We start from the raw sequence: 15,382 nt of genomic DNA, 5'->3' as shown, positions 1-15,382 counted from the left end.
ATTCAGGTCACTGGGTCTAATTTGAATAGTTCCACTACCCCTCAAGCTTGGGTGGTGGCAGCCCAGGACAGGGCCTTCTCAGTGGCAGCCTCTCTCTTGTGGGCTTCCCTCCCACAGAGGTCCGCCTAGTACCTTCGCTAGACAACTTTTGGTGAATACTGAAGATGCACCTCTTTGCCCTGGGCTTTGACACCCAAGATGTCTGTTTTCAGGGCTCACACCCTTATTCCTATGACTAATCTGTTTTAACTTTTTTAAATTTTAAATAGTTGTTGGACCCTGCCTTGGGACTGCAGATTGGGCAGTATAAATTTAATGATACAGAGATTTGTATTTAAATAGGTCCCCGTAAGATTTCCTACCACCGTCAACTTTTCCTATAAGGTCCTCAAAATTACAATAATATACTGTTACGAAAAATGGCGAGGAAAATGTTTTAGCAACTATAAAATGAGTAAACCCAGTCAAAGTGGAATAGAGCAGTATAAATTCATTAAAACAAAATGCCTTTAGTTGTCAAATGCCAGGCTGAAGTATCGCATCTTCATTATACGGAAGGGAGTGTCGCAATTTGGGGGCTGCTGCAGAGAAACAAAAGTAGCACATTTTACCCTAAAATGGGCGTCTTTTTACTCACCTGGCTATGTTGTGCTGAGAAATACATTGTGTAATCTGGAGACAAGCAAGCACCGATGGGTAATTACGGGGTTTATCCAGTGTTAGTCCTACTCAAAGTAGACTTGTTGAAATGGTTCTGTTTATTACTTTCAGTGGGTCTACTAATGCTGGAAAAAACCCCAATGTTCTGATCTGCGCACGATATCAGGTGACACAAATTAGGTCAGAGGCGGATCGTGGTGTTGGCGTCACGGTGTGTTTTGAGTTCTTTTTTTAAAAGCATGCGTCCAGGGAGCTGGAATCCTTCCAGCTTTGCAAGTCCGTGGGGCTGGTGGTTCATTGAGTCAGCGGGGCTGGGCCATCCCTGGAGGCTTAAGTGACAAAGTCACGAGGGCTGACCCATGGCAGATCCCCGTTGGCTGTTCTTGCTCTTGATCCCTCTCGTGGATCTGTTCTAGAGGGCTAGTGTGTTAATCTGTTAAAACAAGTGCAAAGTCTTAATTAAAGTACAAACAACCCTTAAACCTCATTCGATGTAAACTGCAAAAATATATGGGCAGATTTATTTCGAGCATGCGTTGGCAAACCACGTATCTCGTAGTATCTTCTGTCCCATCCTCCCTGGCGAACTTATTTTGGGCATTTGCTGGCACACCACTAATCCCGAAATATTTTTGCCTTATTTACCCAGAACGCCTCGCAAAAAAGAAAAGAAAGGGGGAGATAAAGGGAAGTTTTCCTTCTGCACATAACTGTGGCCTTATGGGAAGTCTTGCTTCTTTCCTCTTGCATTCTGGGAACTCTCGCTCATAATCTTCTCTCTGTTTCTGCACACACTGTACGAACTTGTTCCAAACACCAAGACATTCCCTCATCGCTCAGTTCACCTCAAGTTCATGGTGACTTGTACTCCATGCATAGCTGACCACATCTATAGAACTTGATTATTATATTCTTTCATGTTATGATCAATCATTAGTAATCGTCTGTGTTATATTAATCTTTAGTTATAATTAATTAGGAGGTTTCATGCTTGTCTAGTCCCAACCTCGTTTCCCAGCCTTTAATCTACCAGTGATAAATGTTCACATGTAATTCCCACCCCTCACATGTAATTCCCGCCTTGCATTTGCATTAACCAATAGGCAATGAGTTTCTTTGTGTTTGTAACAACCAATCAGCCACAAGGACACCTGTGGCAATGCTTTGTGATATTCAATAAAAGAGAGTTCCCGGGACTTCCCGGCAGATGCCTCTCACATGACACCTACTACTCGTCTCCCGTGATTTTCATTCCTACATCTGGTGACCCCCGACGTGCCAGATCCCTTACGCAGCCTAGCCCCTGTACTTCACTCGACTGGAAAAGTCTCAGCGCGCTACTTCGTGAGTATGGGGGGCGATTTGACAAAATTGCAGAAAGAACATGCCAGGGAATTATTTTCTCTAGTTAAACAGCGGGTTGTGGGTGTCAATGTTTCCTTAAAAGAAATTGAACAACTGCTCGGCGAGATCAGTTGCCAATTTCCCTCCTACCCTGAAAGGGGGTCCCTTGAGGTGGGGACTTGGCAAAAGATCGGGAAGACCCTCTTTGCAGAACCGAGGGCTTCAATTCATTGTCTGCTCACCTGGCAGAAATGTGCAGCTGCCGTTGCTAATTTAGGACCCCAGGCGTCTCCTTCGGCTCCTGCCCTTCTGGCTGTTGCAGACAATCCCCCCCCTCCTTATCCTAAGCTTTTGCCTCCATTGCAGCCTTGCCAACCCCTCCCTACACCTCAGCCCACAAACCCATCCACCCCTCCCCTTCCTCCTTTGCCTGCTTTGTCTGCCACAACCCCTGCGTGCTCTCCTACAGGAGCTGTGCGCACCTCACTTTCTCTGGCTAGGCAGAAAGGAATTCTGTCCTTAGAGGAGGAATCTGTGTGGGCTGGGGAATTGCCTTCTGCTTTCCCTATTAGCTCTTTTGTTAATATTAAACAACAACATTCAGAGCCCTACCATCAATTTATAGATAGATTGAAAGAAGCAGTCACCAGGCAGGTTGATAATACTACAGCCCAGAATGAACTGATGGAAAAATTGCCTTTTGAAAATGCAAACACCTACTGTAAGAAGGCTTTGCAGTCAATCATTAACCGTCCTAAATACGATCCGGCTCAGAGGATTCAATCCTGTGCGGAATTTGGCAGCCAGAGCCATGCCATGTCCTTGCTTGCCAGAGCCAATCCAAATTTGGCAGCCAACCAAATGCTTTTAAATGCTGCTCAATATGTAGTTTTTGAAAGTGAATTTAAGCATAGCGCAGTAGCCCTGTCCTGTTGGATGCCCTTACTGTGTTTACTAATGGAGCCCCCTCCAGGGGGGTCGTTGCATGGCTACAAAATGATAAATGGCACAGCCTCTACATTCTTCTACAGAAGTTTGCCCAGCATTCTGAGCTGGCAGCTGCTGTTAAAGTTTTGCATCATTTCTCCACACAGCCAATTCCATGACCCCATACGTGGCTTCCTTTAATGTTACTTGTGCCCGTATGGTGAACTGCACAAAAACCAACAGTGTAAAAATGGGCAAGGATAACTTCAATTGTTCTGATTATGTAAATATTTCATATATATATAAATACACAGAGCTGCCTGACGGCTGGTTTTGGTCGTGTCCAGGCTTCACGTTTAATTATATTCCTGCAAACATTAGCCATGGCACGCCCTGCTGCTTAAGCCGTATGTCTACCAAAAAAGCATCATTTGTCCCGCTCTCGATATTGACGCCCTGTGCAATTGACTAATGATTATAACGATTTTGTCTCTCTCCCTAGCAGATCTGAATATATTTCTTTAGCTGTCTCTCTTTTAGGAGTCCCTGGACTGTACGGAATAGCAGGAATATTAACTCTTTAGCTTGCTCCGCAGCAAAGGCTCTGAACTTTACATCGCAAGCCCTTCATCTTTTGAATAAAGAGCAGAGTGAACTCCAGCATGGCGTCCTGCAGAACCGCGCTGCTATCGATTATCTATTGATGCTCCATCATTACGGATGCGAACAAGTGGAAAACATGTGCTGTTTTAATATCACTGACAATTCTAAGGCTATTCAAAAACAAATCTTTCATTTGCAAAATCTCACACATCATATCAAACAGGATGTTGGTTTTCCTGCTTTCTGGGATTCTTTCACCCAGTGGCTTACCGCTTGGCTGCCAAACCTTACTTGGCTTCGTAATCTCTTTCAATATGCTATTGTCATAATTTGCATGTTGATCTTACTATGCTGCTTCCTCCAATGCATTCCTGGCCTCATAAGTCTTTTCTCCCGGCTTCTCTCTCCCCCTCAACCACCCAATAAAATCCTCGCTGCTTATTTTGCAAAGTGGCGATACCAATTGTAAACCAAAGGGGAGATATGGGCAGATTTATTTCGAGCATGCGTTGGCAAACCACGTATCTCGTAGTATCTTCTGTCCCATCCTCCCTGGCGAACTTATTTTGGGCATTTGCTGGCACACCACTAATCCCGAAATATTTTTGCCTTATTTACCCAGAACGCCTCGCAAAAAAGAAAAGAAAGGGGGAGATAAAGGGAAGTTTTCCTTCTGCACATAACTGTGGCCTTATGGGAAGTCTTGCTTCTTTCCTCTTGCATTCTGGGAACTCTCGCTCATAATCTTCTCTCTGTTTCTGCACACACTGTACGAACTTGTTCCAAACACCAAGACATTCCCTCATCGCTCAGTTCACCTCAAGTTCATGGTGACTTGTACTCCATGCATAGCTGACCACATCTATAGAACTTGATTATTATATTCTTTCATGTTATGATCAATCATTAGTAATCGTCTGTGTTATATTAATCTTTAGTTATAATTAATTAGGAGGTTTCATGCTTGTCTAGTCCCAACCTCGTTTCCCAGCCTTTAATCTACCAGTGATAAATGTTCACATGTAATTCCCACCCCTCACATGTAATTCCCGCCTTGCATTTGCATTAACCAATAGGCAATGAGTTTCTTTGTGTTTGTAACAACCAATCAGCCACAAGGACACCTGTGGCAATGCTTTGTGATATTCAATAAAAGAGAGTTCCCGGGACTTCCCGGCAGACGCCTCTCACATGACACCTACTACTCGTCTCCCGTGATTTTCATTCCTACATATGACGTTTTGGGGGGTGGGTATTAAAATGACCCACAGCAAGCCATGTGTGTGTTGGAAGATGGGGGTTTAGCTCTGCTTCCCTGAATCACGTTTTTCATGGCATGGGGTCCCAGTACTTCTCATTGACTTGTGTAAAATGTGTGTGTGTGTGTGTGTGTGTGTAGTTATGAGGGGTTTTTTTTGGGGGGGGGGTTCAGTTTGGATGGAGGTCCAGATGAGTTGGGGGGGGTCAGCCTAGGTCCCCTTCCAGAACCTGTCATCTTGTATCTGTGAGGTTAGAATGTATAAGGGGAATCTTGCCAAACCAGTTCCTATGTTAAGGTAATGTCTTTGTTTGGCTACTCCAAGGGTAGGCAACCTAAGGCCCGGGGGCAGGATGCGGCCCAATGGCCTTCTCAATCCAGCCTGCAGACCGTCCAGGAATCAGCGTGTTTTTACATGAGCAGAATGTGTCCTTTTATTTAAAATGCACCTCTGGGTTATTTGTGGGGCCTGCCTGGTGTTTTTACACGAGTAGAATGTGTGCTTTTATTCAAAATGCATCTCTGGGTTATTTGTGGGCCATAGGAATTTGTTCATTCCCCCCCACCCAAAAAAAATATAGTCCAGCCCCCCACATGGTCTGAGGGACGGTGGACCGGCCCACGGCTGAAAAAGGTTGCTGACCCCTGGGATAGTGCAAAGAGGTTGCCGTAGAAACAAATGGATAGGCCTTTCCTCATGGCCTGTTGAGCCTCTTCAATCCATGCTCGGGTTATATATATTTATAACTAGGACTTCCAAGTGAAGATGGGGACGAGTAAGGCTGCTTGTGCTTGAGCTCTGCGGTCTGTTCTAGTTTTGTGTATATATATATATATATATATATATATATATATATATATATATTGATAAAAACACATACAGAAAATACGGTAAAAGCAATAAGTGTGACCGATCAAATGCATACAAAGATGAAATGAAAATGCAATGAAAGCCTGAAAGCAACTGAGGATCTCTCTCTTTCATGCTAATTGCTACATACAGGCAAGGGACATACCCGTTTTACTTCTATGTGGGCTCAAAAGCCATATAATTTAATTGGAGGACAGGAGCTGGGAGAGCACCTGTTTTGCCTTGATATTCTTAAACTGATTCGAAAGGCTTAGAAGACCATCTTGACCGAAGGATTCTCTGCAGTTTTAACAACATGGCTTCAGTTAAAGCGCCCACAACTCCATTGCTAAATTTAGCCCAGAAATCTATGCTGGACTATAGTGACTCAGCCAAGGGAAAGCTAAATGCAAAGCAGTATGTAATTAATATGTCTTGCAGCCTTTGCCCTTTACATGTCGAGTGTTCAAGTACTGCGGCCGGAGATACTTTATTCCAAGTAAGAGGTATTGCCACGTATTCCTCTGATGGAAGTATAGGTCAATTGATCCGGGCTTGTTAGGAGCCGGCATATATATAGGCTCTCAGGCTCCTTCATCTTCCTCCATATAACAAAACCTCAACTAGGCACGAGAACAATCTTGGCATAATAGACTCTGCCACAACAAAAGACTGCAGCTCCCTTGGCATGGGAAATTTTGCATGATCAATGTCTCCTCTCTAAACAAACACCAGAGGGAATCTTTAGCAGAACTGATGCACTAGAAAAGGAAGTTGAAAAGTTGGAGGGTACATCTCCGGGACATAGAAAATGGCCTCCTTCTGATGTGGGTCGTGTGCCCCATGTATTCTCTGCCCGCAGCCTGGCACAGCCTGGCTCCCAAGTCGGCGCATTTGCTGTAGGCTCTCCTGTCTAAAGCAATCCATCAAGAGTGGAGATTCAGAGCAGATTGACGCACCAGTTGGGTTTTAGGCCGCGCTAAACAGATTGCAGCACGATGAGCTGGGGGACTCTCCGGCCAAGGACAAGCCCGAGCAGGTGGTAGGACCCAGACCTGGGTTATACTTAAGCGGCTTAGAGCAAAAGGAGGGAAGGGGAGATGTCTGAGTAACCTGGGCGGGAGGGGGCTGTTGTGCGATTCACTTGGCCTGATACAGAAACACGGAGGTATTTCTTCCTGGAAGTGGGTGATGGGAGCCCAAACTGTCCACTGGTGCAGAACTGAGAGCTCTACAAATTGCAGCTCTCTTAAAAATAAAAGGTTCCTTGTTCTCTTGCAAAAGAAAAGCTTGTGAAATCTTCTTGTGGTCGCATGGGATTTGCAGTCCCAAGTCCCTGGAGGGCACCGGGTTGGCAAAGAGCGTAAGGCAGAGGAGAGACATCAGCAATATGCAATGGTTGAGATGCGACTCAGAGGCAATGATCCTGAGCATTGGCGTCAAGCCATTTGCAAGCCGAGTCCCTGTTTTTTGTCCATGAGACATTCGAGGCTAATATATTAGGAATGAATAATGCAATCCGTATGGATAGGTTTGATCATGGATAGTACGTTTTCCTTGGAAACTGATTTTATTCTTGGCTTGTTGACTGATATTCTCCAGTTTAAACGGCATAGTTTAAAAGCCATAGATAATTCGTTTTGTGACATTGTACAAGACAGTTTTCAGTCCACACTCCTTGATCTTAGAATTGTTGTGGGTGAAATTTTAAAATCTGGTACTTTATGAACCAGGGAGCACCTTGAAAGCCAGTTAAAAGTTGTGTTTCTGAAAGCCCTGTTTTTAAAAATACATTTCACCCAATAAAGCCTTAATACTAGCACCATTCCTTCATTTAACAGTTTGAAATATACATTTTTTAATATAAAAAAGGTATAAGGAGGTGGTACTTCTTTTTTATCAGGCGAAGATACTTCCTGCAGGTATTCCTCGACCCACCAGTCCTCAACAGGTGAAAGACAGTAAGATGTCTTCTTAATATGGGAGTTGAGGGATAGCTCATTTGGTAAAGCATGAAACAAACAGAGTCATGGGTTTGCGCCCCACATTGGGCAAAAGACCCCTGCATTGCAGGGGGTTGGAACAGATTACCTTCATGGTCCCTCCCAAATCTACAAGTCTGTGATTCTGTGAATTCTTGAATAATACAATTCAATTACTGAAGCGACATTCAAGCAAACGATTAAAAAAGGTAAGTTAAAATTCGGAAGAGTGACGTGGCCAGAGGTGTTTTGACCGTATATAAACTAGAACAGTGTTTCCCAAACTTGGGTCTCCAGCTGTTTTCGGATTACAATTCCCATCATCCCTGACCTTGCTAGCTATGGATGATTGGAATTGTAGTCCAAAAACAGCTGGAGACCCAAGTTTGGGAAATGCCGAACTAGAAATACAAATGTGCCGGATTTGTACTGATATCAGTTCTTGGCAATTGCTTTGTTTTCCTCTTTTGGAGCAAGCCATGAGGACTAGGAACTTGCAATTTGGAAAAAGAAAAACGAAGCTAATTCTTCTATCCCCCAGCAAGCTGTTTGAGATACCTTGGAAATGGAGCAGTGTGTCACAGGCTGCCAGCACGTGCCGGGTGTCCCACACGGCAAGCCAACGGATGTTTTGCTCAAGGTGCCATCTGGATGGCCTGACTGTCACCCAGGTGGATCAGAGACAGCTTGGCGTCAGCCGGAGTCTTTGCGTCGCTTCTGATCCCTGTTTAAATAGCTTGAGCTGCCTGAGAGATCTAATCTTCTTTCTGGGGCACTTGGAGAGAGAAGACCAGGAAGCTACCTATGCCTGACAGAAGCACAAAAGATTCCCAGGTTCCCAGGTGAGTTTACGGAACAGGGCAATATTCAGGTGAGAAGATGTCAGCAGAAGCTGGGATGTGCCTGTACATTTCTGGCTTCCAGAGGCAGGAGGCTGATTCCTTGTGTTTTGCCATACTTTTCTGAGAGTCAAGCCTGCATCAAAACCAGACCCTCCAAGTGTCCCTATTTTCCAGCGACTGTCACCAATTTACAGAAGCTGTCCCGGTTTCTGATTTGATCCCGTAATGTCCCGCTTCACCTTAGGTCAGGACACCCCTGTTTTCATTGGAGAAATGTTGGAGGGTCTGGGATAATGTGATAAGGAGATAAGTAATCAGTGCTTTTTTTTTAATGTTCTTGAGTCATTTTGCCCCAGGGAAATCACCATTTTATAGTTCAAATCAGGGGAAATAAATACAGTAAACGGACAAAAGTACACAGATTCAAAAAATGTTTAGGGGTATGTGTACCCCCAGAAAAAAGCACTGTAAGTAATTATACAACATTTACAAGACAGCTGAAGGTAGCCCTGTATTTTTTAAATCATGGGTAGGCAAACTAAGGCCCGGGGGCCAGATCCGGCCTCATCGCCTTCTCAATCCGGCCCATAGACGGTCCAGGAATCAGCGTGTTTTTACATGAATAGAATGTGTCCTTTTATTTAAAATGCATCTCTGGGTTATTTGTGGGGCATAGGAATTCGCTCATTATTATTTTTCAAAATATAGTCTGGCCCCCCACAAGGTCTGAGGGACAGTGGACCGGCCCCCTGCTGAAAAAGTTTGCTGACCCCTGTTTTAAATGTTTCATGTTTTATTATGTTGTTATATATGTTGGAAGCCGCTCAGAGTAGCTGGAACAACTCAGTCAGATGGGCGAGGTATAAATAATAAAATTATTATTAGGGAATAGGACGTCCCTATTTTCACTGGAGAAACGTTGGAGGATATGAAAGACTGAGAATTCTTAATATGTGGTGAAATTTGAAGCAGGGTGATCTTTATCCCAGATTAGTTGTCCTGGAATATTTTTGCATCTCTGGCTCCAACCATCATTGGGTCTGACCCGCTCCCAGCATGAGGCCCTTAAAAGATTATTCCTGAGGGAATGTGGCCCTCGATGGGGGGAAAGGAGCCCACCTAGGACTGGGGTGAGAGCATGCCAGAAGATCCTTGCTGGATTGCAAAGCCCAGCGTCTACTGGGTGAGATCTGGCGAAGTCATACGCCAAGCAGGCTCCTAGAAATCAGTGGATTTCAACTGATTTCAACGGGTCTCCTCTAAGTATGGATCTCATAGTTGGATACAGTAATGTTTTTGAATCCCACTTGCTGGGAACCGCAGGTGAGGAGAGTCGCTCCTGTGTTCGAATCCTGATTGAGGGTTTACCGCAGGGATCTGGTTGGCCACTGTGAGAACAGGATTCTGGGTTTGATGGGCAACTGGCCTGATCCAGCAACCAGGCGCGTCTTATGTTCTTCTAGGGACCTGTGAATGCCTGCTCACTGTGAACTGGCAGCTTCATGGTTCCTCCTGCTCTGCCTTTTGTGAAGGGGGGGGGGTCCTAAATCTTCAAACAAGATTTGGACCAGACGGTCCTTCAAAGAGAGCAGTCTTTGCTGATTTGGGCTGCGGAATATGTCATAGACTATCCCATGGGGAAACTGCCTGGCCCCCACACTTCATATTACAAATAACACTCTTAATTTCTTCCACCTGTGACGGTTTTGCAAGAGTTTCCTTTTTGCTGCAAATATCGCTGCGAGGAAACTAACTGGGATAGATTCACTCTCTTTCACACATACCCCCCGCAGATTCTCAGCCCAAAGGGCCCTTTATTCTCCTAAAGGTAAAGATAAAGGACCCCTGACAGTTAAGTCTAGTCACAAACGATTCTGGGGTTCCGGAGCCCATCTCGCTTTACTGGCCGAGGGAGCTGGTGTTTGTTCGCAGTTTTTCTGGGTCATGTGGTCAGCAGGACTAAGCCGCTTCTGGCGAAAACCAGAGCAGCGCACGGAAACACCGTTTACCTTCCCGCCGGAGCGGTACCTATTTATCTACTTGCACTTTGACGTGCTTTCGAACTGCTAGGTTGGCAGGAGCAGGGACCGAGCAACGGGGGCTCACCCCATCATGGGGATTCGAACCGCCAACCTTCTGATTGGCAAGTCCTAGGCTCAGCGGTTTAGACCACAGCACTACCCACGTTCCCCCCTTATCCTTCTTATATAGCTTCAAATAATATTTCTGAATCTCTGTGTGAGTGGGCCACTGGTTCTCTCTCCTTGTCCTAGAATGGAGAGCTTATACAGATAAAATGGCTGCTCTTGTCCTACAAACAACAAATTGCGCCCCCTAGAACTTGGTGATATTTGGTTTTCAACATCGTGATATATGACCAGCTAAACATTGTGATATACTGAGATATCATGATGTCTGAAATAAGGATGGAGTTACATGTAAGCAGAGGCATTGGCCGACTTCACGGGTTTTCCTGCATCATGATTTCTGCATAGCACACAAACACACATACACACTGACCCCACAATTCACAATATATTGCCATGTCAGAAATTATGAAACCGATATCACGATATGGGCTTCAAACCAGTTTTGGATGACAGATTGCCCAGCCTTAGCACAAAACCTTGATCCTAATCTGCATTCGTGGCAGAGAGCGGAATGGAATCAAGGACTGAATGGCCCTTTAGCCAGGGCACTTAATCTGAAATAAACTGGAATCGTCATTAAAATACATGTTATCCTTTTAAAGACAGTGGTACCTCGGGTTAAGAACTTTATTCATTCTGGAGGTCCGTTCTTAACTTGAAACTGTTCTTAACCTGAGGTACCACTTTAGCTAATGGGGCCTCCCACTGCTGCCGCGCGATTTCTGTTCTCACCCTGAAGCAAAGTTCTTAACCCGAGGTACTATTTCTGGGTTAGCGGAGTCTGTAACCTGAAGCATCCGTAACGTGAAGCATTTGTAACCCAAGGTACCACTGTATTGTTTTAGTCATCTGGCAAAGGAATTCTGACAGGTTCCCCGCAAAATGCTCATTTTTTAAAAAAAGATTGTGCATTTCACATTGTGAGCCGCCATGTTCAACCTTGCCCCCTCCCTTTTCTCTGCCCTGCATTCCAGCAGTCCTCCCTATGGAGTCCGCAGTGAAATCGGCGTTTGGAGTGCCGGCCAGACAGCTGCTGTGCTGTGTCTCGGCCGACTTCCCCAGGGAGAAGGGCATCAGCTCCCAAAGGTGCCACAGCAAGAACCGAGCGCAGCCTCCGGCTCTGAAGAAGCCAATCAACGAAAAGCACAAGTAAGAGTCCCTCTACTCCTTTCCTGACCGAGGATCTCAAAACCCTAAGCCAGGAGGTTCAACTCGAGGGCCACATTCCCTTCTGGGCAACCTCTCGGGGGCCGCATGCAGGTAGTGGGCAGGGCCAGAGGCCAAAGTAGGCGGGGCAACAGATGTCAATTTCACTTTTTGCTTAGTTTCCACACACACTCACAAATGGCCCTCTCTGTCCTCCAACCAGACATGGTCAGAGGGACCAGAGGGACATATTCCAGCACCCTAGGAGGGTGAAAAGTAAGACTGCTGATGGGTGTAGCCCAGAGGTGCTAATCTGAATAAAATATTTGGGGGCAGGTAAGCCCCGCCCTGCATAATTTATCACAATAGATGGTACTCACCCACCATTGGAATGGCAATTTCCATCAACTTGGGCAGGGGGCCTGGCCCCCTCAAATATTTTATTGGCAGGGGCACGAAGGGACCTCAGCCCCTAGGAGTTTGCCTACCCTTTCATCCATAAGGGCTAGAAACCCGTTTTTTAAAAATGAAGATGATGCTAAGATTTCTCCGGAATTCTCAAGGTTTCCCTGCTACCCAATTCTGCATGTGCTAATTCTGCGCTTGACTGCAATGTTGGAAACACACGGCTGAAGTCCAGCACCCACACAAAAGCACCTGCAGTTGCTCGTCCAAACTTTTGACAAATTCCACAAAGGAGGCGAGCCCACCTCTTCCAGAAGCATCTCATTCCCGTGCTTGAGTGGCTCATCTTGATTCTCTTTTTCCTCCAGGAGCAAACGGGACGCAGCCTTTGCTCAACAGAAAGCTGAGCGGGCCACTATGAGGGCCCACCTCCGGCAGAAATACCAGCTGCCCAAGGTAAGGCTTGCCTTCTCCCTGACACATCTTGCCCTGTCTGTCTCCAACGGGGCCTTCCTTGGTCCCCATATCTGGAGATTAAACAACTGGCTGCAGGGGAAGGGGCTTCTTGGTGGTGGTGTCCCAACTGTGGCATTCCAAACTCCATTTCCCCATAGTTAGTGACCTAAACCATGGTTTGCTAAACCAGTTTGCTGAACCATGGTTTGCTAAACCACAGTTTAGTGTTATATGTGAGCCCAGCTCCCCAGCTAACTACTGTTTACTGACTATGGCTAACAGTCTCTTGTAGACCACGGTTTGCCGTTGCTTCCTTACTACACCTCAGTTAATGTTAACCATAGTATTATGCGCAAACCTGGATGCCCTCCTTAAGAACAGTTAAGGAGTCATCGCTGCCCAACAGCTACAGATCCACAAAACTATCAAAACCACTCTGAAGGCTCAGCTGCTCCTACTGGTGCATTTAACTAGCCTGTGACACAAGAAACCAAGGTTTAAGCGATTGTCAGATGCTTCTACTTTAACTGTGGTTAGCATTAGTTATGGTTTAGCGTTACACGCGTTACACAAAGCATCTTAAGTGGAAAGGCTCCCTCCTCCTTAGTCAGTGTTGCCCTTGTAGAAGTCAACAGAGAGAGGAGGGTGGCAAGAAAGCCATCATTAGCCAGCTCTGCCTGCCACTGGCGCCATCTACTGTTGGGCTCCTTGCCTTCCGTCCTACCAGACCCAAAGGGTGACAGCCATGGTCCAACATTAATTTCACCCTGCCCCCCTTTCTTCCTCTCCCAGAACCGGACAGATAAGAAGCAGCTGGAAGCAGTTGGGAACAAGACGAAACTCCCCCAGGACCTCCTGGCTATTGTGAAGCCCAAAGCTACCACAGATCCCAGCTCCATCTTCTCCAGCTTGGGTGGTCTGGATTTCAGCGCCTTGCGGGTGACGGCAGCGAACGCTGTGCAGTCCCTGCAGCGCCCGGTGCAGTGCCCCGTCATGTGAGTGAGCCCCCCTTCCAAGGACCCTCACTCCAGCGGACACAGGAGTTATTATTCACCGGGATGCGCGACTGCGGATCGCTGGACCTCAAAGCCCCTCCACGGTCTTGACGTGGGCCCAGCGTCCACCAAAACTCAAGGCTGTCTTGGTTCTGTAGCCCAGGACTTGTGGGTTGGGTGGGGGTGTCCTGGTGGGTCTTGTGAAGCCCATAAGACAGAGCTTCCCTGCCACTGCCGTAGGAGAATTTCTGGCTCTCTGATGGGACAAGTGGTTGGGCGCCATCAAGGATGATGCCACCTGGAACCGGCTGCATGGCCACTGTTTACGTTTATCTGGGAGGTTCCCTGAGGTGGCTCCTTCCACACAGCCTGGTTGCCCTTGCCAGTGTTAGGTCCTTCAGGATCTTTGCATCAAAAGTCTGTTGAAGAAGAAAATCCGTGGTACCACCATGAACGCGGCTGCTCTGAAGCAGCCACAAGTAGAGCTCAGCTGGCCAGTGGCAGAGGACATCAACGCTGGGCACAAGGCCCATGGTTCAGTCCCCCAGTGTCTTTGGGTGCTGGGATTTTGGGCAGTGTGGGAGGAGAAGGATCTGTGTGTGGGGCTTTGGGGAGCGGCCACCAGCCAGGTTGGGTGATCCCGGGCAAGATGGTCCATCTCCTGACAGTCCACGTTCCTGCTGTCTTTGGGGTGATGTTGTGGGTTCAGAGTCCCTTGTCTCAATAAAACAGTTGATCTTTTGCTCTTGTCGTCATTCTTGCTATAAGAATTATGATCTGAAGAGGGGCTCTTGTTAATTATCCATTACAAGGAGATTTGACCCAGGCTGTTGTTCATTCTTGGAGCTTCATAAAGCTTGTGAGAATAATCAGAACATGGAGGGTGGAGCTGTAGGAGAGAGGCAGCTGGGAGGAAACAGGGCAGGAAGGAGAGAGAAAGAGAGTCAGAGGTGAATTGTTTGAAAAGGCAGCAGAATCCCTGAGCCCTACCCAGTAATCTGACAGCACCAGATTGCAGCTCAAAAGCAAGACCAGGAATGCTTCCAGACTCCTGCTATTTTGCTGGGGTAGAGATTGAGTCCATTGAATGCCTGCAAATTCAGGTTGTTCACTTACAAGTAGATCTGGTGCTCTTACGGGACAAAACTCCTCACAGCACACACACGTATACGTGCACCAGACTTTGTGCAATAAAATAAATACAGTGGTACCTCAGGTTAAGTACTTAATTGGTTCCGGAGATTCATTCTTAACCTGAAACTGTTCTTAACCTGAAGCACCACTTTAGCTAATGGGGCCTCCTGCTGCCGCCGCGCTGCTGGAGCACGATTTCTGTTCTCATCCTGAAGCAAAGTTCTTAACCTGAAGCATTATTTCTGGGTTAGCGGAGTCTGTAACCTGAAGCGTATGTAACCTGAGGTACTACTGTACTTAATAAGCAGCTGGCATTGTACAGTTGCCCTACAAAAAATTGTGCAAGAAATCAGAATGAACACTCAACAAATTTGGTCACCTGGAGGCCGTCACTGATCTAAGTAGCCATTTCTGGAAACTCAGGCTGCGCCTATGCCATACATTTAAAGCACACAGCTTCCCCGGGAAAAACCTGGGAACTGTAGTTCCCAGAGCTACAATTCCCAGCATCCTTAAGAAACTACAATTCCCAGGATTTTGAGGAGGTGCCATGTGCTTTTCAAGCAACGTGTGTAGGGCACGGAATCTGTTGCTGGACTCCAACTCCCACCAGCCCCAACCTGCACGGCC

At 46.5% G+C, this 15,382-nt stretch overlaps 1 protein-coding gene across 8 annotated transcripts in view; it reads left to right on the top strand.

The window, feature by feature from the left end:
- Window positions 1-14,360, top strand: part of LOC309358665 (complexin-3-like) — a 123,954-nt gene extending 109,594 nt beyond the window's left edge. Inside the window, exons 2-5 of one of the 8 annotated variants that reach the window (XM_081892042.1) lie at window positions 5,181-5,568; window positions 11,591-11,765; window positions 12,536-12,623; window positions 13,416-14,360. In XM_081892042.1, the coding sequence (XP_081748168.1) occupies window positions 5,559-5,568; window positions 11,591-11,765; window positions 12,536-12,623; window positions 13,416-13,622 (480 nt within the window). In that variant the 5' untranslated portion in view covers window positions 5,181-5,558 and the 3' untranslated portion in view covers window positions 13,623-14,360. The other 7 variants (XM_081892044.1, XM_081892043.1, XM_081892048.1 and 4 more) reach the window with 7 other exon arrangements.
- The last annotated feature ends 1,022 nt before the right edge of the window (window positions 14,361-15,382 follow it).

This window comes from Podarcis melisellensis (genome assembly GCF_964234715.1).
Source record: "Podarcis melisellensis genome assembly, chromosome: 16".
NCBI lineage: Eukaryota > Metazoa > Chordata > Lepidosauria > Squamata > Lacertidae > Podarcis > Podarcis melisellensis.
This window is presented reverse-complemented; position numbering and strand designations above follow the sequence as displayed.